Below are 24,929 nucleotides of genomic sequence, written 5' to 3' on the forward strand. Positions count from 1 at the left end.
TGTTCAAAATACCCTGTAGCTGTTTTTAACCCTAATACAGAAAGTGTCATAACCAAAAACAAGTGTTTTATTTACTAATTGCTAGAGAAGGAACAGCTATTGTACCGGTAATTAACAACATTTTTATAACTTTTTTAATTTTCCTGTTATGAGAATTCACTTTTTACGTTTTATGTTTCAAGGATTCTAATACTGAGGTAATTATAACAAAAATCATTCTGTATGCAAGTATTTTAATTATTATATTGTTCTTAATCAAGTGTTGATTTACTCAATTAAATTTACTTTGTTTCAATTGTGCTTAAGGATTATAAATTATTTAAATACCTACATTATTCAATCCTAATATATTTCTACTTGATGTGAAAGTATTCTGGTTTATATATTCACAAGTAAAAAAATAATTCTATTTCTTCCATATAACGTTTGATCCATAAAGCATATCCATCTAAAATATAAAATATTTTAAATATGTCTTCTTCACTGATATTGTTGACATAACATCGTTAATATTTATATATTTACTCTATGTAGTGTATTCAGTTTATCATGTTTCAATCCAATTTATATTTTTAATTTGAATTAATATTTAATATATATTTTTCATTACTGTATTTAATAACTGACTTATGGAGTTATTTTGACTACTGTACTTTAAAAATTGAGCTACTTTTCCACCAATTTTCAATCAAATGTATAGTACCTTACAATTTTATTTATTTTCCAAATATTTAATCCAAGTTATTTGATTAAATCCCTCTGTTCTGTTTAGAATTCAATGTACGAGTACATTTCTTTAACTTTTAAACTAATTATTTATAACTAATCTCTCCATTTTAACTGATGATCCTCCTGTTCTATTCAGGATTTAATCTACATTTGTTCAACTTATAAACTATTTAATGAACTAATCTATAATATTATGATAAAGTAAAAAATTGGCTGATACACGTACGGGATAGGAAATTCAGAAATGATGCATCATCACATCTGAACTACTGGACTGATTAACTTGAAATATGAATATAGTTTCTTAATTTTCCAAGGATGGTTATATGTATATTTTGAATTCTTTAAGATTTTGGTACGTCGTTTTCAATTAAACCCTTGTGAAGCACGGGTTACCTGCTAGTAATAAATAATTTATAAACTAATCCCTTTAGTGGAAAAAGACAAAATTATTTCCCAATAACCTTTATGACGTATTTTTATTTCCTCTTTGTGATGTATCCATGTACATTTCCAAGAATGTTTTGAATAAAAGCTTAATCATTTGATTTGTTTTGTTTAGATTCAAGGACAGTCATTTCAAGAAGGGTTCCTATCATGAGCACAAATTGATATGGAAAGGTGTCACCACATTACACACGTAAGTTCCAAACAAACCAGCATTCAAAATCTGTTCGAAACTGTGAAATCAATCGAATCGCGGGTGCAAAATGGGTTGTACGAATTCCCTTGGCTTTTCAAGGTACGATCGTCCGTTACTTTCATTGAAGACTCGGATCCAGAAGACAGGCTTCGAGCCGCTTTCTGTTCCATGGTTCGAGAGAAAGACAGAATGATCCCCGATCATTTCATCGAAAACTATCATTCTTGTGTGATAAACGACAAAGTTATCGGGGATCCTTACCATCCAGACCTTGCTGAGTTCAAGTATTTCAAGGAGAAACCTTTAAACTTCCTAGTAATCGGGAAACCCGGACTAAACACTGAAACTATAGCCTATCGATTGGCGGAAATTTGGAAAACCATCCTGATCTCTCCCTCCATAGCGGTACAAACCGTTCTCCCCTACATACTCGACTACAAATCCAAAACTAAACTCAAAGAAGGTCTCCAACAAGTATCTTTAGATCAGATTTTGGAAGCTGTCAACTTTATGCGGACTAGTGCAGAGTCTAAGAGACAAGGATATGTTCTCTGTGGGTTCCCGATAACTTCCCACGCTTCTTCCAAGTTTGACATTGAAAAACAACTGGAGTTCATCTTCAAAACTACCACCCGACCGAATATCATTGTATATTTGAGCTGTCCCAGCACTGATGTACTAATTCTCAACAAAAATGGATACTACAGAAATATTCACAACAATAATATTTATTTTAAACAACATATAGATGATGGGGAGGTTGTAACTAGTACAGAAAATTCGACCCCCAAACGTTTGAAAATAATTGGGGGTTGTTAAAGGAGTATGAAAATTTCAAGGAGGAAGAGAAGACTAAATTTTTTGTGGTGGAGTCCAACCAAAATTTGAACACCGGTGTACTTGATAATTATGTGACAAACATTTTCCCCATACTGGACAGATATCTGCTACAGTATGACTCCCAATGTGTGTTGAAAGTAGACGGGAGACATACAACTGTTGAAATCATACAAACAATCCGCGATAAACTTGGTATGTTATGTTTGATACCCCTGTGTGAGCCTACCCCTGTTTTCGATGTGGTGATTGACGAGGGTTCAGCTACTAAACCTGATTCACTGTCGTTCAGATCGGTTTTGAGTTCAGATTCGATTAAATTTGAGAGGAAATCGTTGGAGGTTGAAGATGGGAGTGACGAGAAAAGTTTGAGGGAGGACAGTGATGAAAATAGTGAAATAGTAGTGGATAAGGCAAAGAGTTCTATAAGTGGGGTAGGTGTGGTAGTTTTGGATCAGTATAAAAACCTTGAGAAAAATGCAGCTTTCCAGTTGTTGAAGAAAGACTGTAGGTCGCATAGTGGTTTTAACCTGGTTGTAAGTGATTACAACAATTTTTGTCCGGTAGAAATGCATAGAGGGTATGTGTGTGAAGGTGAGATAGAGTTTGCCTGTAAATATGCCGGAAAACTGTACCTTCTTTCATCTTCAACCGCCGTTGGAAAATTTCTGAAAGACCCTGCTCGTTACGCTCTATCCCCTCCACTATCTACCCGGAAAATTGCGATCATTGGCCCACCAATGACTGGAAAATCCACGGTAGCCTATTATTTGAGCGGGTTTTTCGGGATTAAAGTTATCTCGATAAGACGTTTGATTGAGAAGGTGTACGGGGTAGATATGAGGAAAATGGAGGGGAACATTTTCAAACAGTTTGTGGAGAAAGCTAGGAGAAAACAGGTTAGAGAGGAAGAGAGACATAGGAGCTCTGAGGAAAAACGTGCAGAGGAGATTTCGAATTGGATCACAGAACAAATTCCTGTCATCATTGAGAGACTGAAGTATTCTTCATTCATCTCCAACCAAATCTCGGTAGAAAACCGTGGGGAAGATATATCAAAACAACCTGTAAATCTACCCGATGTATCCTTATTCAAGGATTTCGTGAATAATTTAAAAAACGATATAAGAAATATGACAAGTTTTGAAGTGAGTTTTGGAGGGAAATTTGTAGAGCTCTACAAAAACCCATCGATAAATTTTCAGGGAAATTATACGATTACAGAGGCTGATAGTTCAATGTCAAGACTTAGTGAATATTTTGAATCGAGAGGATTCGATTTTTTCGATGACGTCATCAGATGCAAAGAATTCCTCACAGATCCGTTGAAACTGGCCATTTATCTGCCGTCAAACCTGAGACAACCGGAGGAAGTTCATGTGATAAACTATGAAGACGTATTTAAATCAGTTGTTGATAGCAACGGTATACATACTCCATTTGGGTTCATGAGGATGAACGTTCAACACTTGGCTGATGTCTTGGAAGATGAGATTTTGGAAATTGAAGCCGAAAACATTCTTGATGCAGGGTTTGAAAGTGATTTGAGAATGGGTGGTTGGATTCTGGATAGTTTGCCTATAGACGAAGGGCTGTGGTGTGAAATGTTGGCTAGATTTTTGCTGCCTGATGATTTGATTTGTAAGATTGTGGATGAAGATTATGTGGAGGCTGTGAAGAATCAGTTTTTGAGGGTTGAACCGTTTACGAGGTTGAGAGATTGCTATGATGAATTGATCAGGAGCTCTAGAAATCAACTGAACCCCAACTCCAACGAAGTAAGTTTAGATAATCACGTATATAGTAGTAGTAATAATAATTTTGACGAGCAGGGTAGTAGAAAGAAAAAATCATTGTCAGTCAATGATGATAATACAAGAGAGGATGAACAACTTGATATATTCCTTGTACCCAAAGGTTCAAATACTATATTCACTGCAAAATCTACAATATGTAGAAATCCGTTCAACAACGAAGACCATGAAATCGGTTATTTGAGAGAAAATTTCTGGTGTGACCTGTCTTTCCTGGCCGATTACTTGGAACAGTCCAAAAAGTCAACAAAAAGTGAAAAATTGTCACTTTTTGGTAACCTGAATCGCAATCAAAACAATGAATCTGCAGAATCTGTTAGGTTATCTTTCACAAAATCAACAATCAGCAATCAAATTGTGGTGATAGAGGATGGGGCAAATCAGAAAATGGGCAACAATTTAAAGAATAAACATTACGGTAGGAGGTTGTCTACAAGTAGTGAGGCAGTGGGGAAGAGTTTACACGCGAATATTTCGAAGCTACTGGAGGATGCCTTGGGACATGTGACAACCTCTGACGAATATCTACACTGGATCAACCAGAAAGGTGTCACTTTGACTAAGGAAATGATTTTGATCGAAGAGAATTTCAACAAATCTAATTCGGATCTGTCAAGTTCGGTTGTTTCAGAAGACGATCAGCTGAACGAGAATGATCTTGGAAGCAGCATCACCTCAGGGAAAGAAGCTAGTTTGAATTCGGACAGTAGTTGTCTACAATTCTTGAACAATTGTATCAACAATGACATGTCAATGATAGCTTTACACTCAATGATGATCAGCGAATTGAATATTTACAAAAATAGTCTGGATAATTGGCTGCTGGAGCCATTTGATGTGTCCTCGGAATTCCTTTTCAAATTCAAAACACTCCTTCCAGATAATCTCAAGTATGGACAGAAAGTTCTGGAAGAAAATACCAGGACTAAGAGCGAGTTGGAGTTTTATAGGAAGATTGTGACTGATAAATTGAACTTGATCAATGCTATTGAAGCACTGATGAAACAAGATGATCGGTTCGATAAAGTTGTTGATTTTTTACGGAAGTATTCAATCCAGGATCGGGATACTAGTAGCGAAAAATGTTTCTCGAAAACGTTGATGGTACCTAAACGTGATAAAGAAGTTACAAATCTCCCCAATGTAACCGACAGTAACTACCAGGTTCATTCTCTCGATGGTAGCATACTGTCCAGTTCTCCATCCTACGACGAGACAAGTTTGTCGGGGGAAAGTTTGAGTGTTTTTGAGTGGTATGTTGTATCCGATGACGTCCTGTTTTTCTCCAGGCAAAGCTCCGATTTCATCACGATTGATAGAACCTCTGAGATACACCTGAAAAGAACAGGCAAAACTTTGGATCTACCAACGATGAATTACATGCAAACTGCGCTACCTTTGAAACAGGATTTGTCGTCTTTGAGGAATTTTTTGTCAAGGCGGGAGGAAAGGCCCTGTATATGGAGAGACTGTGCTGATACCCAGGTATGCCATAAAAGGCCGGTTAATGAGTGTGAGAGTGTCAACACAATTTGTAAAAAAGTGGTGAAAGAGGTTGTTGATAACACGGTTTTAACTGTAGCTAGAAAAAGTTATGAACAAAAAGACAAAGTTACCAAATTGAAACGATATTCAAGTTCTGTTAAAACCGGTGAACACCAATCTGTTATTAACGTGAAACAAGTTTCAAGTTCTCTTAAAACTGGTGGACAATCTGTTACCAACTTAAAACAAGTTTTAAGCTCTGTTAAGACCGGTGAACAATCTGTTACCAACTTTAAGCAAGGATCAAGTTCTCTCAAAACTGGTGAACCCCAATCTGTTACCAACATAAAACAAGGTTCAAGTTCTCTTAAAACCGGTGAACAATCTGTTTTGAACTTCAAACAAGTTTCAAGTTATGTTAAAACTGGTGAACAAGAATCTTCTATCAACATAAAACAAGAGTCAAGTTCTCTTAAGACCGGTGAACACCAATCTGTTATCAACTTAAAACAAGGTTCAGCCTCTCTTGAAACTGGTGAACAATCTGTTACCAACTTAGAAAAAGTTTTAAGCTCTGGTAAAACCGGTGAACAATCTGCTACCAACTTAAAACAAGTTTTAAGCTCTGTTAAGACCGGTGAACAATCTGCTACCAACTTAAAACAAGATTCAAGTTCTGTTAAAACGGTGAACAATCTGTTACCAACTTGAAACAAGGATCAAGTTCTCTCAAAACTGGTGAACCCCAATCTGTTACCAACATAAAACAAGTTTCAAGTTCTCTTAAAACCGGTGAACAATCTGTTTTGAACTTAAAACAAGAGTCAAGTTATGTCAAAACTGGTGAACAAAAATCTTCTATCAACATAAAACGATATTCAAGTTCTGTTAAAACCGGTGAACACCAATCTGTTATTAACGTGAAACAAGTTTTAAGTTCTGTTAAAACCGGTGAACAATCTGTTACCAACTTAAAACAAGGATCAAGTTCTCTCAAAACTGGTGAACCCCAATCTGTTACCAACATAAAACAAGTTTCAAGTTCTCTTAAAACCGGTGAACAATCTGTTTTGAACTTAAAACAAGAGTCAAGTTATGTCAAAACTGGTGAACAAAAATCTTCTATCAACATAAAACAAGAGTCAAGTTCTCTTAAGACCGGTGAACACCAATCTGTTATCAACTTGAAACAAGGTTCAGGTTCTCTTAAAACTGGTGAACAATCTGTTACCAACATAAAACAAGGTTCAGGTTCTCTCAAAACTGGTGATCACCAATCTGTTACCAACATAAAACAAGATTCAGGTTCTCTCAAAACTGGTGATCACCAATCTGTTACCAACATAAAACAAGATTCAGGTTCTCTCAAAACTGGTGAACACCAATCTGTTACCAACATGAGACAAGTTTCAAGTTCTCTCAAGACCGGTGAACAATCTGTTACCAACTTAAAACACGTTTTAAGCTCTGTTAAGACCGGGGAACGATCTGCTACCAACTTGAAAAAAGATTTAAGTTCTGTTAAAGCTAGTGGAGAAGCTTCACCAGTTTCACCAAAAAACTCTAGAGATAGGTCTGCAGCTTCTAAAGAAGTTTTAAAAACTGTTAAATCTGGTTCAATCGGCTCAAAACAATATTCAGATAGCAGTGAAATCGTTGGGAAAAATTCTTATCAAAGATTGAGGTCATCTGAGGGAAAAAGTTGTGAAAAAGTAGTTGAATGTGATCCCGAGATTGATTCAAATTATGGTGAACCCGATAAAAACTTCGAAGATGTTGATTTAAGTGAAATTAAAGTTGAAAAATCGTGTGAAACCTACAAATTTTCTGTTGAATCAGGGGATCAAGCCTCGACGTCCTGCTATAATCAATCAGATCAGGAGACCCAGTCTGAGAACTCCAGCAACAAAACTGGCTCTAAATATGCAAATACAAACGGAGACTGTTCAAGTGACAAGACCACCTGTTCCAAATATCTCCACGCATGCGCGGAATGTCCCTACATGAAATTGACTCCCTTTGAAGACCCGAAAAACGAGTGTCTGTTACCCAACGTTTCGGCTGAAAACTGGGTGAAATTTCTGAGTTTTATCAGTGATCTTTACTGCAATATTGGACAGGGTAAATTGTGTGAGGAAGAGGGTGAAGGGTTGGATACATCTTGGGGAGGGGATAGTTTTAGGGATTTTAGAGGTAGTAATGAAGAAGAAAAAAAGAGTGGGGAAGTTATGGTACACAGAAGTTGTGATGATAAAACTAGTTTGGGAGATTCTAAAGGTAGTAACCCAGAAGTTCAAGAATGGGATAAAGATATGGAGCAGAGAGATTGTAATGATAAATCTAGCTTGAGAGATGCTAAAGGTAGTAGTTCCAATTTCAAGAAATCTAGTAAAATCATGGTTCAGGGAAATTGTTATGATTCAGGTAGCTTGGGAGATTCTAAAGATAGTAGTACAAAAGTTCAAAAATGTGCTAAAACTATGAAGCAGAGAGATTTTGATGGTAAATCTAACTTGAGAGATGATAAAGGTAGTAATTCTGATTTCAAGAAAAGTAGTAAAATTATGGTACAGGGAGATTGTGATGATTTGGGTAGCCTTGGAGATTCTAAAGGTAGTAATCCAGAAGTTCAAAAATGTGCTAAAACTATGAAGCAAAGGAATTGTTATGATGAAGCTATCCTGGGAGATGGTAAAAATAGTAATGCTGATCTCAAGAAAAGTAGTGAAATTTTGTTACAGGGAGAATTTGATGATTTAGGTAGCTTGGGAGATTCTAAAGATAGTAATCCAGAAGTTCAAAAATGTGCTAAAGATATGAAGCAAAGAGATGTTTATGATACAGCTAGCTTGGAAGATGATAAAGGTAGTAATTCTGATTTCAAGAAAAGTAGTAAAATTATGGTACAGGGAAATTCTAGTTATGGGGTTGGTACAACTGATTCTAAAGGTAGTATTAAAGAAGGGAAGAGAAATGGGGAAATAATGGTTCAGAGAGATGAAGATAGAGATACTACTTCTACTTCTAGTGGAAGTGCTATGAAGGGAAGTAGTAAATTAAAGCTGCAGAGAGCTGATAGAAACAGTCTGAGAGATGAAGATAGTTTCAAAATGAAGGGAAGTAGTGAAATAAAGCTGCAAAGACATGATAGAAACAGTCTGGGAGATGAAGATAGTTCCAAAAAAGATCTATCACTTCTGGATGCGACATTCCTTTCAAAATTGAAAATCAGTCTGCCAATTCCACAAGACCAGTTTGAAACGTGTCTAGATATTGCGCTACGTTGTCTCACTGACGGCAAAACCATCGAAGAAATCTACTCGTGTCACCCGCATTTGTGTTCGGATGCCACCCATTTCTCGGCTGCCAGCTTGGAGAATCTATTCGGACAGGAAGGCATCAAACAGCTGCATATCTGTCACTCACACGGCAATGAGTCGCTCAAGTATCGAGAGTTACCAGATGCCCACAGTGACACCAAGTCTAGTGAGACCCTTGAAGTTCTGCTCAAACCGTCCCTGATTTATTCGCTTGACGGAGCATCGAGTGAAAAAATTGACACAAAAACAGTTGGACCCAGTATTTCCCAATATAACACACAGTTTTTGAGGTCTGTACCTCGTGCTATACTGCATTTAATCGAAGAGGAAAAAGCTAGAGAGGTTGAGGACAAGTCAATTGAGTCAGAGGACGTTGTAAAGTATTGCTACCTGATCAAAAACTATGACCAGTTCAAACATTTGGATCACAGTGGAGAGTTCTACAAGAAATTGAAACAGTTGGCAAGACTGGATGACGAGGATACGAAGATAACCTCTTTGGAAAACTATATCTCTGCTCAAACAGACCCGGCGGATATGTATTCGGTTCTTTCAGATCGCTTTCGAAACTACATCCCTGAATCTATTTCACAGATAGATTTGGAAGATTTTTTGACCTCAATAAATCTACCTTCTAAGTTATCTCTGTTCTCGGATAGCATCACATCTTGTATTAGGGCTTGGTTGAAAGATTGGAACCTTTTCAAATCAGAGTTCATAGTGAATCTGAACAGATGTAACGTCATTGAACAGTTTTTCCGACCCCAATCTAAGGATTTTCCCGACTCCCTTGTTAGTAAACTGCTGTCGAGTTATGGGTTGAAAATTGTAAAAATGGAGCCCGCTGATGAAAAATTGATAAAAATTTTGTCGAGAGAGCACAGCGAGCATACAATGAACGATTTCATCGAGAATATATCCCCTGTGAAACATTCAGATTTCAAACCCGTAAACAATGAAATCGAGGAGAATCTATCACGGAGACCTTCAGATGTGTTTCCCTACTGCCCGGTAACCTACAAGGAAGAAGGTAGACTGTTCACAGCTGGCAGCAAATTTACGGCCACTTTCAAAGACGAGGTTTACAATTTCGCAACGAAAACTGATCAGGAAAAGTTCTTTGAGACACCTGAAAACTATGCTGTACAGCCTATGTCCGATTATCGTGTTCCACCTATGAGAATCTGTGTCCTTTCAAACCTGTTTTTCGAAGATGAAAAACGTCTCACCAGACAAATCGCTGATTATTTCAACCTGAAATCCGTATCGTTTAACAGGGAAGTTAAGAGACTCTTGTTGCAAAACACTTCAAAACAATTAGGCTTGATTAATGAGGATGCAATCAACATGGACATGTTTGATATGGGTGAAACAATGTTCGGAGAAGACAAATCGTACATGAAAAAAATTAATTATATCCGAGATTATTTGGATTTGAGGGGTGTTTCAAAGGAACAAGACAGATATCTACCGAAATTTGAAAGTGTTCACTATCTACCAGCTGATTATGACGCTAAGAAAGAGTATTATCTGGAAAGCACATCGAAAGGGTCATCAGAATGGATGGGAATGGACCCTACAGATTCTATTTGCAGTAGAGAAATCACATCTTCCTTAAATATCCACCCAAATCTGCCCTCTCACAAAAAATCGCGGAAAATCGGTTTACAGTATGGTGTGCACAAAATATCTGAAGAGTTCCTAATTAACGCCTACGATGTTTTCCGTAAGAGGTATCCTCCACCCAAATCTAGCACTAGAAACTTGAAGGTTATTGACTTCAACGAAAACAAGGAATCTTTGAACACATACTGCTTGAACGAAACTAAAAACGTTACTGTCATGAAGGAGTTGTGTGATAGTTATAACATACCGTTCATAAAACATACGGCTACAAATTCGTTGAGAAAACTGCTTGAATCAATCAAATACATTACTAGATGGCCCGATGTTTTTGAAAAGTGTCGTACAGTTTCCCACCAAACCGCCAGAGAGCTTTTGAATGATGGTCACTATTTTTTTAGTAAGTTTGGACGTTGGTGTCCGGTAGCCATTTTCGAAAAACGGTTACCCATTCTACAAAACTACCCCGAAGAAAGGCTGGAAAAACTGGTACACCCGGTTATACATAAGAAGTATATCTATTTTGTACACACCAAAGCCTCACTTGAGAAGTTTGTGTCGTCACCACTGAAATATATAGAACAAGACCCGTATCTAACAGTGTTTCCAATTAAAATAGCCGTTGTTGGGTGTCCGAAATCTGGGAAAACAAAAATCATCGAATACCTACAAAATCTGTACGGTCTGCAAGCTGTGAAACTCGATACCGCAGTTCAGTATGTTTGTACAAAACTGTACTGGACTGATCTAGCTCAGAAAATCCACGCCTGTCTGAAACAGGGCAATCTGCTATCATCTCAACTTTTAGTTAGCGCTCTTGAAGCTTACCTGCTTTCACCAAAATTTGTAAATCATGGATGGATCCTGGAAGGGTTTCCCATCACAAAAGAAGATGTACAGCTTATGAACAAGAGTGATATTGTTCCTCAAGTTACTATCTGTGTTGAAACTAATTCGTTATGGGAAGGTAAGGTTTTGAATAAACTGCATGAAGAGAGGGGTCACTTGGAGAACTTGAATGATGGGTTGAAGGGAAAATGGAGGAGAAATGATGGAGATGAATTTATGTTTGGGAAAAATAGAACAGATATTGGGGAGGACATTGATGAATCACTATTTTATCAGTATCTACAACCGACAAACTTCTTCAAATATCGGATTCTGAAGTGGAGACAAAACAAATCAGTTTATGGCGATTTGAAATCAGCAATGAATGAAAGCTGGGGAAACATTCTGGACATATCTTGGAGGACAAATCACCTCAAAATGGTGGTCCGTATGTTGGAGTACATCAAAACTTGTCTGCTAGCTTTCCAGAACTACGCTACAAACATGCAGCAAAGTAAACCAGCTTCTATGTTTTGTCTGAATTTGTCAAGGAACGAGTTTGAAGTTCACATGAGTGTTTTTAAAGAGGTATGTCCCTGTTGCTGGTTTTATTCTAAAATCTATCACAGATGTCCCACCGTGAATTTCAGAGATATGACGCCGGGTCTCTTCCAGTATGGAAACTACATCTACTGGATTTGTACAGAACACACCGAAATATTCCTCCATAACCCAACAATATTCCTCAACCAGGACCTTGTCAGTTTCAAAGAAACCTTCCCAGAACGACTCTCGTTTATTGGGGAAAAAACTATACAGGAGTATTTCAATCTAAAGTTCCAAGGAAAGTGTATAACATGCTATGTGAAAAATCTACCTGGTGTAGTGTTGAGGACGGGATTGAAAACTTATGCTCTCGCCTTGAAGAAGAAATTTATCTACCTGTTTTGTCAGGAAGCTTGTTTGTTGAGTATGCTGATCAAACCACAAGATTTTGTGGCAGTAAAGTTTCCCCGGGAATTTTTGAAAAGTTCATCTGGAGATTCACCTAAAGTTTCACCTGGAATTTCATCTAAAGAAACACCTCAAGTTTCATCTGAAAGAATATCTAAATTTTCATCTAAAACAACACCAAAAATCTCACCGACTTCAACAGTCTGTTCTAAGCCACTATCTTCAACATTTTGTACCAAACTAGAGGAAGACTATTTCGAAAATTTTAACATCTACGATGTACTCAGTAATGCCCTAATGCGTGTAGCAAAAGTTCGGCCACGTATTTTCGAAATCGACAACGAAATCAGCAGCTGTACGTATGTGGCGTTGATTTTGAAGGCGCAGGCAAACAAATCGAAAATCGCTCTACTAAATGATATACTGGCCAGCTTTGAAATGTATTCTCAAGTGATACACGTGTCTTGCTCGTTCATTGATAGGCTGGCATGTGCACTGAACGTTTCTGATTTGAGTGACAGTGAAGGATCTGAAGTAAATACTCAATATTTTTTTGATAGATTGATTGCGTTGTTAACGTGTAGTAAGGATCGTCTATCTATCAGGGGTGAATAATTGAAATTAGTCTGTGGATAATATAGAAAATAAGAGTATCAAATTTGTATTTCATCTATTTTATTTGACAATCAAAATTCAATTGAAAAAATTCAATTTTCCTTCTAGCAATTGTTACATGTTTCATTGGGAAGTGTAATGAATTCTCAACAACGGATTGCTTCAAATTGATAGAAAGAGTTGGTGGATGATGTAGGGAATAAGAGAATAAAATTTGTACTTCATGTATATTATTTGAGAATTAAAATTAAATTTTCCTTCTAGCAATTGTTACATGTTTCATTGGAAAGTATAATGAATTTTCAACAACGAATTGAATAGATTATTAATAGAAACAAACAAAATTAATAGAAACAAACAACAAATTAATAGAAACAGTTTGTAGATAATGTGAAGAATATGTTATGAAATTTGTATTTTATGTATTTATTTAAGAATAAAACTTCAATTGAAAAAAATCAATTTCCCTTTTCACGATTACATGTTTCATTGGAAAGTAGAATAAATCTCCATCTAAGAATTGATTCATGAGAAAGTTGAACATATAGAAATTGTGTTTTTATACTATTGACAATCTATATGATTATTTGCTGTATTCTAAATACTGTATTAAATTTATTGATGCAATCGATGCTCCATTTTTCAAGAAAGAACTGTAAATTGTTGAAAAATAGAATTGTTTTCTAAATGAATTACTTCTGAATAGTGGATTGGAAAAAATTTATAAATGATACTGTTCTTTCAAATCTGTTGTGTAATGATTGGAATTTTATTTAATAAAACTTCAAATTATTAAAATAACCATAAAATTAGTTATTTAATTGGTTAATTATAAAATTAACTTCAAATTATTGTTACTTATATTACTTATACAAAGTGTAAGTAATACAAGTCACAAATATTATCACTTATTTACTAAACAATTTAGAAACTAGTTAAGATTGCTTTTGAAGAAATCTGCTGTGTATGCTATTTAATATAGTGAGATCCACGTTATAATGACAGTGGATTAAGATGGGAGAACAGCGTTGCCGATTCTCTGCCTTGATTAATTATCTTTCTACATTGTCAAAAACAGATTTGGCATCGTTGCGGAGAAAAAAAAGGATAGTACTACCTGCTTTGTCGAATGATAGCAACACCAAAGTTGATCAAATACTGTCTTTATAACGTGGACCTCACTATAGCTATATTATAGCTATATTATAGCTATATTATAGCTATATAATAGCTATGCGGTAATTATTGTAGATGTGACTATTAATTATCAAGTGCCTCCAATTTCTTTCAAATAAAATCACTTGAAATTGACAAGTATTCTACAATATAAGTTTTTTACAACTCAGCTTTTTCTTTTTATTTAATGAACATATATATTTTCAAAGCAATATCTTTTAGAGAAGATAATATACGGGTAGGTATAAAGATCAGACCATATCAAGCGTTTTCAGGCGGGGTCGGCAAGGCAGGAAGCTCTCCGATTGGCTGATTGAGTTTACGCCTGAAAAACGCTTAATATGGTCTGCCTCTAAGCTTACGTACAGGTATTGGATGGCTTTCATTCTCTGATGTACCATTTTAATAAAGTATTTTACTCAGTATTTTCAATCCTTTTCAACTGACACTCTAAAGGGTAATGTGAGGAAATATATGAAATAAACATGTATGGAAATATAAATGAAAATAGAAATCTAAGTACCATTTTTAAAATTATTCAGTCACAACATTTTTTGGCTATATGATGCCATCATCAAAAACAATTTAAAAAAGGTAAAAAAAGAGAAAAGACAATGTGTGGAAAATGTATTATTTGTCTAACGAAAAATAGTAATCAACATCAGTGTTTGAAGATTTCTCTTCAAAAAAATTTGCAATACAGGTATCAGGTCACGTTTGGATGACTTCTGCTCTGTGATTTAACAATTTTAATTTTGTTAATAAAGTCGTATTGAACTGAAACTATTCGAAGGATGAAAATAGCAAATGATTTGTTTGACTGAAAATAGTGTTATGATCAACAGAGTTGGGGATCTCTCTAGAAGTTTGTTTACTTGGTAGGCGGGTGGCTGACTTGGAGTTCTAATTTTAACAAACTTGTATATAATTAGAAGCAATTGCAGCAAGCGTTCAGTCTCTCTCGAACCTCGTCACAGTTCTCACCTACTGCAGTTTCACATTTCAGAAAAAAGGTAAGAAACTTGAATCTGTAAATCTCTCTAGGATATTGTATGATAAAAAAAATTGAAGTCAACTCTACTTTTGAATATTTTTCTTCATTTTGAGGATATTTATCATACAGTCAATTTCTCTTTATTGAGCATTTTGATTACAGTACTGTTTAATTTCGAACCTGTAGTACTGCAGTTTAAGCTGTTACACCAAAGTTATTAACAAAATGTTAATTTTTTGTCCTTATAGATTATATTAGATTGAACATAACTTATCATACACATGATGTGCATATGTGTTTGTCTTTGTCAAGCTCCGTTCAATCCAATAGAATCTATAAGGGCGGAAAAATAAGCATTTTGTTAATAACTTTGGTGTAAACGCAGTAGCCTACTGTTTGGAACCAAGACACTTCTTACACTTTTGTAATTAAAATAATATTAATAAAGTGGAATTGACACCTATATATAATCAACTTTCTCAATATATAAGAAGTATCCACATTAATATAAAAACTGAGAATCCCCAATTATTGATTGTTTTCAACCCAGCCTCTGTATTATATTTTAAAGATTAAAAGATATATAGAACAATAAATAAATAAATAGAATTAAGTCGTTTCAAAAGAACTTTTATTAACTGTGTTTAACTTATTTAAGTTTTCTGGTTTCTAGGGCTCGAACTGAAAATCTAAAGGTGCGTACAGATATACGCGCCGCGAACATGAGCAATTCACTTTTAATCAGCTGATTATATCTATATTTTTACAGAAACGGTAAGATACAGATATAAAAAGCTTGGCATCAGCTGATTAAAAGTGAATTGTTCATGTTCGATTGTTCGCGCCGCGTATATCTGTACGCACCTTATGAATTACAATATATAATTTTTGTATTCCAATGCTTGTATGTAAGTTATGCCCTCATTCTTTACAAATATTGTATCCTAGTAATCATTTTACTTGATGATATTCAAATCAAATCATTTATTGTTACAAAAACGTCAAGATATTATTTCCTAAATATATAGGCCTAATGTGTTGATAATTATTATTAAACGAAATTCCAATTGAATGCTGTAAATCACCCCGAAGACTTCTGCTACTGCAAATATTGACAACAGGGAAAACAGCTATATGCAAATTTATTTCCATCTGTAGACTGGCTGGCCGCTATGGCTTTGTATAAAATGAGCGCTGCTATCCAGAGATTGTCAGTTTGGTGTAAGGGTAAGCATTCCTGACCGGCAGTTAGGAGGTACTGAGTTCGATTCCCGGGCTGACAAATAATTTTTGTATAGTAGCGCTCATCGAATTTCCATATAACTGTTTTCCCTGTTGTCAATATTTGCAGTAGCAGAAGTCTTCGGGGTGATTTACAGCATTCAATTGGAATTTCGTTTAATAATAATTATTAATTAATTAGCATTGGAACAAATGAAACTTTCAATTTATTTCCATCTGTAGATATAATGTGTTCCAACAATTAATGTCAAATACATTATCAAATAATGTATTCATTTTACTTGAAAGAGATTTATACTACATTAAATTTGAAAGTATATTTATAGGCAACTGAATACTTCTAATCCAATCATACTTTATTTTACTTGATATATTTGAAAGTACGGTACACTTTTAATCGTTTACAAGACTGTAATTTACTGAAATAGTGTGACGGTTAATCGAGGCTACTGTATTATTTAATCTACGGTTAATCTACTCTATTTCTCTGTATACACTATTTTATATTTAAAGATTCTAGAATTACTATACATCTCTTAAAATGGCTACTTCCCAGGATACTCTAAAGAAATAACCCTAACAAATCATGTCAGTTGTTGCTTTGCTCTTAGTCAGTTAATGCTAGACGTTTTTCTGAATCTCTGACTCTTAATATTTGATGTTAGATTTTTTCTGTGGAGGATATGACGAGTCGCTTTGGCTGCAAATGAATCAGAATAAAGTAAGAGCCAAGTTGGCTGTTGGCTCTTCTCATCGTAAACAATTCGGCCACCTCGTTTGTTACACTAAAATTTGGCATCGGTTCATTCTATACGTAGCACTGCCTTTGCACCTTGCCGAAGCACCTTTGGAGGGTGGAAACATCGCCGTATAATAAGTAAAAAGTTGAAAGAACCTTTAAAAATATAAAATTCATTGATTTTCATATAATATACGAATATTTTATCAAAGATTTGATTGAGAGGTGCTTTATCAATGATACAATATATATATATATATATATATTATATATATATATATATATATATATATATATATATATATATATTATATATATATATATATATATATATATAATATATAAATTAAAACAGGAGACACGATATAAATAGATTGAACTCTTGTTATTGACTCTTCTGAGTCTTCTCGGTTGAGAAAGGAGACACAGTCTCCGAAAATTTCCCCCATTTCTAATGTAAGTTTTTAAGTGTTTTCAATCTATTTATATCGTGTCTCCTGTTTTAATTTATATTACAAACTTAAAAGTGTCTTCCGTTATATATATATATATATATATATATATATATATATATACTGGTCTTATATAGAATTAACGTAAAATACAACAATGTTTTAGATGAATTTACAAAGTTTATGAATTGAATAATAAGTATTGAACTATATGATCAATATAATTATACATTTATTACATTATATGAAAAAATTATATTTACAATTACTATAAGATAATATGTAGAATTGTTTTGTATCTACATAAATTGATAAGATATTCATTTTGGACTTTTAATACAAAACATTTAGAATTCATTGGTAAAAACTGTATTTGATAGCATAAACATTTTATGAAATTCAATTTATATTACTACCAAGATCTTTAATGAATATCTTTAAAAAAATATGTCTGATAGTCTAGAGTTCAGGATGGTTCTAGGAGTTCTAGATCGGCCTCCAGTCTGATAGCAAGATGCTACTCCTACTGGCGAACAAGTGATTTTCACTGATGCCAGTGGCTTCATTTCCACCTCTTGTGCCTTAGTGTGTGATCACTTGAGATTCGTAGGCTCAACTCACACTTACGCGACTCAGGTCGAGAAGAGACTCTACTCTAGTTGTGAGCATGTGTTTCCAAAAGGTGACACTCAGACCAGTCGATCCTAGGTCTCCGCGACGTCACCATTTGAAAGCACATGCTCTCGATTAGAGTCGAGTCTCTCTTCTCGACCTGAGTCGCGTAAGTGTGAGTTGAGCCGTAGGCCTATATATACAATCGCTCGCTTGATTATGCATGATCAAGCGTGCAGATAAGAAACAAAATTTAGAGAGAGCAAATAGGAACACTTACACTGAAAGCGTGCACTAGCTAGTTGCGTTCAGTGTGAGCAGCTACAGACAAGTCATAGCGTTTTTCAATGGCTCTTTCCAGATTTTGTTTTTTGGATTATGAATAATTCGACTTGCATTTGCACAGATAATCATACAATCTACACATATAATTGTCCACATTGTGACAATCATATTGCTCATTCAATGTGATCACGAAAGCTGCGTTTACACCAACGTTATTAACAAAATGTTTATTTTTCCGTCCTTAATAGATTCTATTAGATTGAACATAACTTATCATACACATGATGTGCATATGTATCTGTCAAGCTCCGTCTAATCTAATAGAATCTAATATCGGGGACCGAGCCCCGCTCTGGAGTACAAAAGCATAAAAAAATTATTATGAAAGAAGAAATTATAATAACTTAAACAGAAATGCTCATCTAATAACAGTAAATTGAGATTAATTCCCAGAGGAATGCAAAAATTTCCCTCACAAAGGCCCAAATGCACAAAAGCCGGTTAAATTTTAATCCTGATTAACTTCACGTGAACCAAATCAGAGAAGACCATTTCAAAAGGATGGATTTACTGGAATTAATCAGGATTGAAAATAACCCGGCTTTTTTGCAACCGACACTAAGTACCTGATTGAACTGACAGAAGTACCTTACAAAAGTTCAACAGCTGAGTCATAATTTTGACACAGTCTCACACACATGAACTCGCTCACTCACTTCCATCACCAACAGACAACGAAATAATTATTATCAGCTGTTTTTCCAAGGATGAATAATAATTATCCTTTTAATGTTCTTTAGTGAGTTTTCCCAGGGATGAGACCTAGTGCAATCGAATCTTTATATTATAAAACTATGTTCTGAGAATCGTTAGAGCCGTTTTCGAGATCCGGTGAATACAAACATATAAACATAAAAACATCTAAACATAAACAGAAGTTGCTCGTTTAATAGTATAGGATAAGGACGGAAAAATAAACACTTTGTTGATAACTTTGGTGTAAACGCAGCTTTACTTAGTCGTTTTTGTTAGTGTTTTTGCTACTTTAACAAACTTTGTAACTGCTGAATCTTAGAGGCAATAGATCGACTAAATAAAATCTATGATTTCTGTAAGATTCGAGGTCTCCTGAGTTTGATATAGGCTAGGATATTTTTGTTTCAAAATGATTGAATAATTTTAACTTTTTCCGCTATTTTTCGTTGCAGATGTCTCTAGTCCCCCTGCTCTTCCGCGACTGGTGGGATGACTTCGACACCCCCCACCATCACACCCCGCGCGCCTCCCGCCTGCTGGACCAGCACTTCGGTCTGGGCCTGAACCGCGACGAACTGGTCTCCAGTCTTGCCAACATCCGGCCCTCAGTGCTGCGAACCGGCTACATCCGGCCCTGGAGCAATGCCCTTGTCAGGCAGAACAGCGGAGTGTCCAACCTCACCGCCGACAACGAGAAAGTGCAGGTAAACTATAGTGAGGTCCACGTTATAATGGCAGTATTTGATTAACATTTGTGAACAACAATGGGAAGGTCTCACCTTGCATGAATATACAAATTTTAAGCCGTCAATGGGCCGCACAACTGTTATAATATCAGCTGGTAATAATAGTTTAACGTGCCCATTTAGATAACATGTGATCCGGGTTTGAACTCGGGACCTCTCTGGGCTTCTACGCAAGCACTATAGACGTATCCACTAGACCACGGATCACTTCGATAAGACAGTTACAATCCCAAAAAAAAACACAATAATAACAATTTAGTGAATGGTGTGGTGCGCTGTGAAGAAAAAAAGTGAAAAAACATAAATGGTTGCCAACTATGATTTCACAAGTAAAAGGAATCTGAAGGGTAAGCCGCATCCACATGATGGCCCAGTCGCTGGCTCAGCCTGCAATTTGACCAGTGCTGAATGAAGGCCAGCGTTTGCAAACCAACCATCCACACACTGGTGCTGGTCTACATTGGCCTTCATTGGGCCAACATGTGGATGCGGCATTATAGAACATATTTTGATGTCGGTTGATTGATAAATCTTTTCTGTAGGCGTGCTGATTGACGAATATTGTATGATGTTGTATGGATTGTAAATAGATTTTATTTTTGTTGATCTGTAGATGAGCCTAGACTATTCAACAGTTTTACCTATTTTATTGACCGAGCGAAGTGAGGTCTAAGATTCAAGTCGAAGGTTTGGCATTTCTCTTAATGTTTAAATGTTTATATGCTGCGCATTTACGACGAAACGCGGTAATAGATTTTCATGAAATTTGACAGGTATATTCCTTTTTTAATTGCGCGTCGACGTATATACAAGGTTTTTGGAAATTTTGCATTTCAAGAATAATATAAAAGGAAAAAGGAGCCTCCTTCATACGCCAATATTAGAGCAAAAATCAGACTATAGAATAATCATTCATCATAAATCAGCTGACAAGTGAATAACTTACACAGATGTGTGGAGAAGCCAGTCTATTGCTGTATTTCCATAAGGTCTATAATTTCAATCGGGTACTTGTAGATAAGAATACTGCGTGAGGTCTACTGTTCACAGAACTACTAGTGATAATAGATGTGATTTGTTTTGCTTGTTTGTAGGTGAGCCTAGACGTGCAACAGTTTGCGCCGTCCGAGATCACTGTGAAAACGGTGGACGGCACGATCATCGTGGAGGGCAAGCACGAGGAGAAGCAGGACGAGCACGGCTTCATCTCTCGCCACTTTGTGCGCAAATACGTGCTGCCAAAGGACGTCGACTCCAACAACATCACTTCGTCGCTCTCATCCGACGGAGTCCTCACCATATCGGCGCCCAAACTGGTCAGAATTCACTTTAAACTGACAGTGTTGTTACTATAGAAATAGTTCATTTGCGAGTGAATGGTTTAAATTGCACTTATTGCAGCGGCCTGATTAAGATTAGGACCATATAGAGAAAAGATAACATAAAAAAATTTCCCATGGTTTGTAGTGTTCATTCAAAGTTTGGAAGATTTATATCAATTTATGGTGTTGTGTATCAAATTGAGATGATACTGTATCTTATTGTGGTGATACAGTATCATTTATGGTGATACAATAGAGAAAAGATAGCTTAAGAAGACATCCTTGAGATTAGGAAAGATAGTATAAAAATATATCCCATGGTTTGTAGAATTCATTCAAAGTTTGGAAGTTTTGTATCACATTATGGTATTGTGTATCAAGTTGAGATGATACTGTATCATATTGTGATATTGTAGAGATACAGTATCATTTATGGTGATACAATAGAGAAAAGATAGCTTAAGAAGACATCTTAGTATAGGTCGTATATGCTTAAAATTTTAAGCCTTTTTTGTTAACTCAAGTTGACTACAGAAATTTGCAACATAAACGTCCTATACCATGGGTTATCTCCTGATGTTATCTTTTCTCTATGTTAGGACTGAGCTTTTTCTCGTGACTTAACCATATTATTATAGTGAGGTCCTCGTTATAATGACGGTGAGGAAAGATAGGAGCGTTGCCGATTCTCCACTGTTTTTTTCTATAGGTGATAGCTGATACCGGCATATCTGAAGTTATATTAACTTCCCATTATTGTTTTAAATAATTAATTATTTAAAACACCGTTTAATTACCGTCTATTTTATTAGTTAAGAAAATATATTTTATCATCTTTACTTTTCAAGATGAGTGCCTTAAGATGGAAACTTGGGTCGAATTGGTTGCAGATGAATTCATGAAATTTTGAGGATACATTCTAAAAGATATTAAACTCATGGAAAATTTGAATATTTTATTCAATGTTGAAAGAGTGGACTATTTTTAGAAATTGGGATGAATTTCCCTAAAATTGATGTTCTGAAAAATGAAGTATTGTCATGAGATAAATAATATCTTGGATATATCTCAAGTCTTCAATTTATCAATTTGTCTCCAATACATAAACATAAATATACACTCAATAAATTTTGGACTTTTATGAAGTTTGAGAGAAAAATGGTTATTTCCACTTCAGTGAGATCCACGTTATAATGGCAGTGTTTGATTAGCAATAGTATTCCTATCCTTGTCTATCATCCAACAAAGCGGATAGCGCTATCTCTTTCTCGCTCTGCCCCTTTGCCAGATTGTTTTTCAACTATGTAGAAATATAATTGAAATATTATAACAAAATATTCAATCTTAATTATGAAAATTCATTATAAAATTATAGAAAAATATAATTTCTTGTTAATAGAATATAATTGATTATTTTAAACGAGTATGAACTGCAGTAGTTGATATTACATCATTAAATCTGTATCAGCTACCGTCTATAAAAGGCATTGACAATACAGATGATCGGCAACGTTGCTCTCCCATCTTTCATCACTGCCATTATAACGTGGACCTCACTATAGAATGTGAGATTCATCGATTAAAAATAGCCAACTAAACTAAGTTGAGTTATTTATCAACAGGCTAGTTCAAGTTAGAATGAAACCCTTAGGGGAAATTTAACCATTTTCAATCACGTTTGAATACTATAAACATTATAACTTATAGAATATATTTGTTATTTTTCAGAGCATTGAAACCAAAGGCGAGAGGTCCATCCCAATTATCCAGACCGGCACACCTGCAGTTAAGGCAGCCGACAAAGAAGGACAGTAAATAAAATATGCTGCTTACCAAAAGCCGTTCACCGCATTCTTTTAAAATACTCGTTGATTTTCTATTATTTACACGATTTTTCATTCTTCGATTTCCATTTTTGATTGACTAGTTGTAATAATTTAACATGCTTCAATAAATATAACATTTTTTACATCACTATTAGGTAGTTCATGATTTAGAACCCTTCCAGCTTCCACCAAAGACGTTTTTATAATATTCACAGCCCGAATATTAACCAAATCTGGGAGATTTGCATTTTTCATGAAAAACTTATACTAAAACTTACTAAATGTATATAGAATTAATTATTTTAATTTATATAAACACTAATGAAAAATGCAGTCTGAGTGTCTTTATTAGACGTTTACAGAGGATATTTTGAGAGCTTAGTCAAATATGGGATAGTATTTTGGGGTGCTTCATCCCAATCAGACAGAGTTTTCAAAGCTCAAAAAATTTAATCAGACGAGTTTTCAATTTGAGGTGGAGACACACATGTAGGGACATTTTCAAAAACAAAAAAATTCTCACTGTTCCCTCAATTTATATTTATGCGACTCTCATGTTGGCTTTCAAAAACCTCAATAGCTTGCACAAAAGGAATGGAACTGTAAGAGAAACTAGAACTCAAAATTTATTATTTTACCCAATGCACAGAACTTCTAAATTTGAAAAGGGAGCACTCTACAGAGCAATTAAGTTTTTCAACCATCTACCAAACGAAAAGTTTTGACCTATTTGACACATAAAGCATTTTATTCAGTCCGAGAGTTTTTAGATGACCATTGACAGCTTCTCTTCCTGAGATCCAAACCCATTAATACAAGGTACTCAATTCAATGTTAGTTGGATTCAACAAGTAGCTCTATCTAAGTTGTTAATTAACTTATTCAAGGCCTCCAGTGTTTGTTTTAGTTCTAGTTCTAGAATTTTTATTTTATTTGTGACTAATTTATTGACTGTAATTGATTATGTTGATTCTAATACGACAAAGCAGAAATTCTCTGCATACTGTAAATGTGATGTAAAGAATGTAATTGCTAATAAAGAATTTGAATTTGAATGAAGTTTATATATTCACTTGATATTTTATAAATTAATACTCAGCAGTCTATTTTTCTAAACTTTAACGTTTAATTTAAAAAGATATAGGCCTACTATAGAAAAAAGTTAGCATGAGAAGATATCACAAGGTATAAGTAGTTTATGTTCCAAATTTCAAGCCGGTTTTCTTGTTAACTCAAGCCGATTTCTGTCGACTACGATTTATTATTACTGTTTTGCTGGGGTGAGAGTGTAAGATTGGCACAGTATAAGAGACTACCAGCGTCACATAGCTTCACCAAAATCTACTACTAGGATTATCGGCTTGAGAACAGTGAAATTTGGAACATAAACAAACTATACCATGGGATATTTTCTTATGCTAACTTTTTTCTTTAGTATAACAAACGTTAAAGTTTAGAAAAATAGACTACTAAGCATTAATTTATAAAATATCAAGTGAATAATATAAACGTCATTATTGTTTATATAAATTAGAATATTTAATTTTATATAAATTAGTGTTTTATATAAAACGTCCATGATGTTTCATGGATGTGGTGAAAAATGCAAATCTCCCAGATTTGGTTGATATTCGGGCTATGAACTTGACCTAAAGTGTTGTGCTATAATATGAGACATTTCGCTACAATACAGAGTGAGTTATCCACTGAAACATTGCATCTTTCCACCACTCTCAGATCAGAGTAATTACTCATCTTCAAATGCTTATAACTCTCGTCAAGTACTTTTCATTCCTGAGATTTAAGAAATTTTAATTTTTTACCATTTTTGCAAAAATCCATGTTTTTTGACCAAAGCGAAGCTGAGGTCTTAGTTTCGACTCTTTTTGTCGACTCTTAGTTTCGATCTTTTTTGTCTGTTTGTTTGTACC

At 35.0% G+C, this 24,929-nt stretch overlaps 1 protein-coding gene across 3 annotated transcripts; it reads left to right on the forward strand.

Annotated features, from left to right (window-relative positions):
• The first annotated feature begins 23 nt into the window (after nucleotides 1–23).
• On the forward strand, nucleotides 24–23,149 carry LOC111046796 (protein lethal(2)essential for life). Of its 3 annotated transcripts, XM_039422219.1 has the most exons (6): nucleotides 24–197; nucleotides 1,292–1,369; nucleotides 14,870–15,037; nucleotides 19,557–19,808; nucleotides 20,945–21,166; nucleotides 22,901–23,149. In XM_039422219.1, the coding sequence occupies exons 4-6, from the start codon at nucleotides 19,557–19,559 to the stop codon at nucleotides 22,985–22,987; spliced, it is 561 nt and encodes a 186-aa protein (XP_039278153.1). In that variant the 5' UTR covers nucleotides 24–197; nucleotides 1,292–1,369; nucleotides 14,870–15,037; the 3' UTR covers nucleotides 22,988–23,149. The 3 variants fall into 3 exon arrangements, with proteins under 3 accessions (XP_039278153.1, XP_022188126.1, XP_039278154.1); XM_022332434.2 differs by lacking the exon at nucleotides 24–197 and having other exon boundaries at nucleotides 1,304–1,369; nucleotides 14,907–15,037; XM_039422220.1 differs by lacking the exons at nucleotides 24–197; nucleotides 1,292–1,369 and having other exon boundaries at nucleotides 14,901–15,036; nucleotides 19,555–19,808.
• Nucleotides 23,150–24,929: the final 1,780 nt, after the last annotated feature.

Source organism: Nilaparvata lugens, chromosome 2 (assembly GCF_014356525.2).
Source record: "Nilaparvata lugens isolate BPH chromosome 2, ASM1435652v1, whole genome shotgun sequence".
Taxonomy (NCBI): Eukaryota; Metazoa; Arthropoda; class Insecta; order Hemiptera; family Delphacidae; genus Nilaparvata; species Nilaparvata lugens.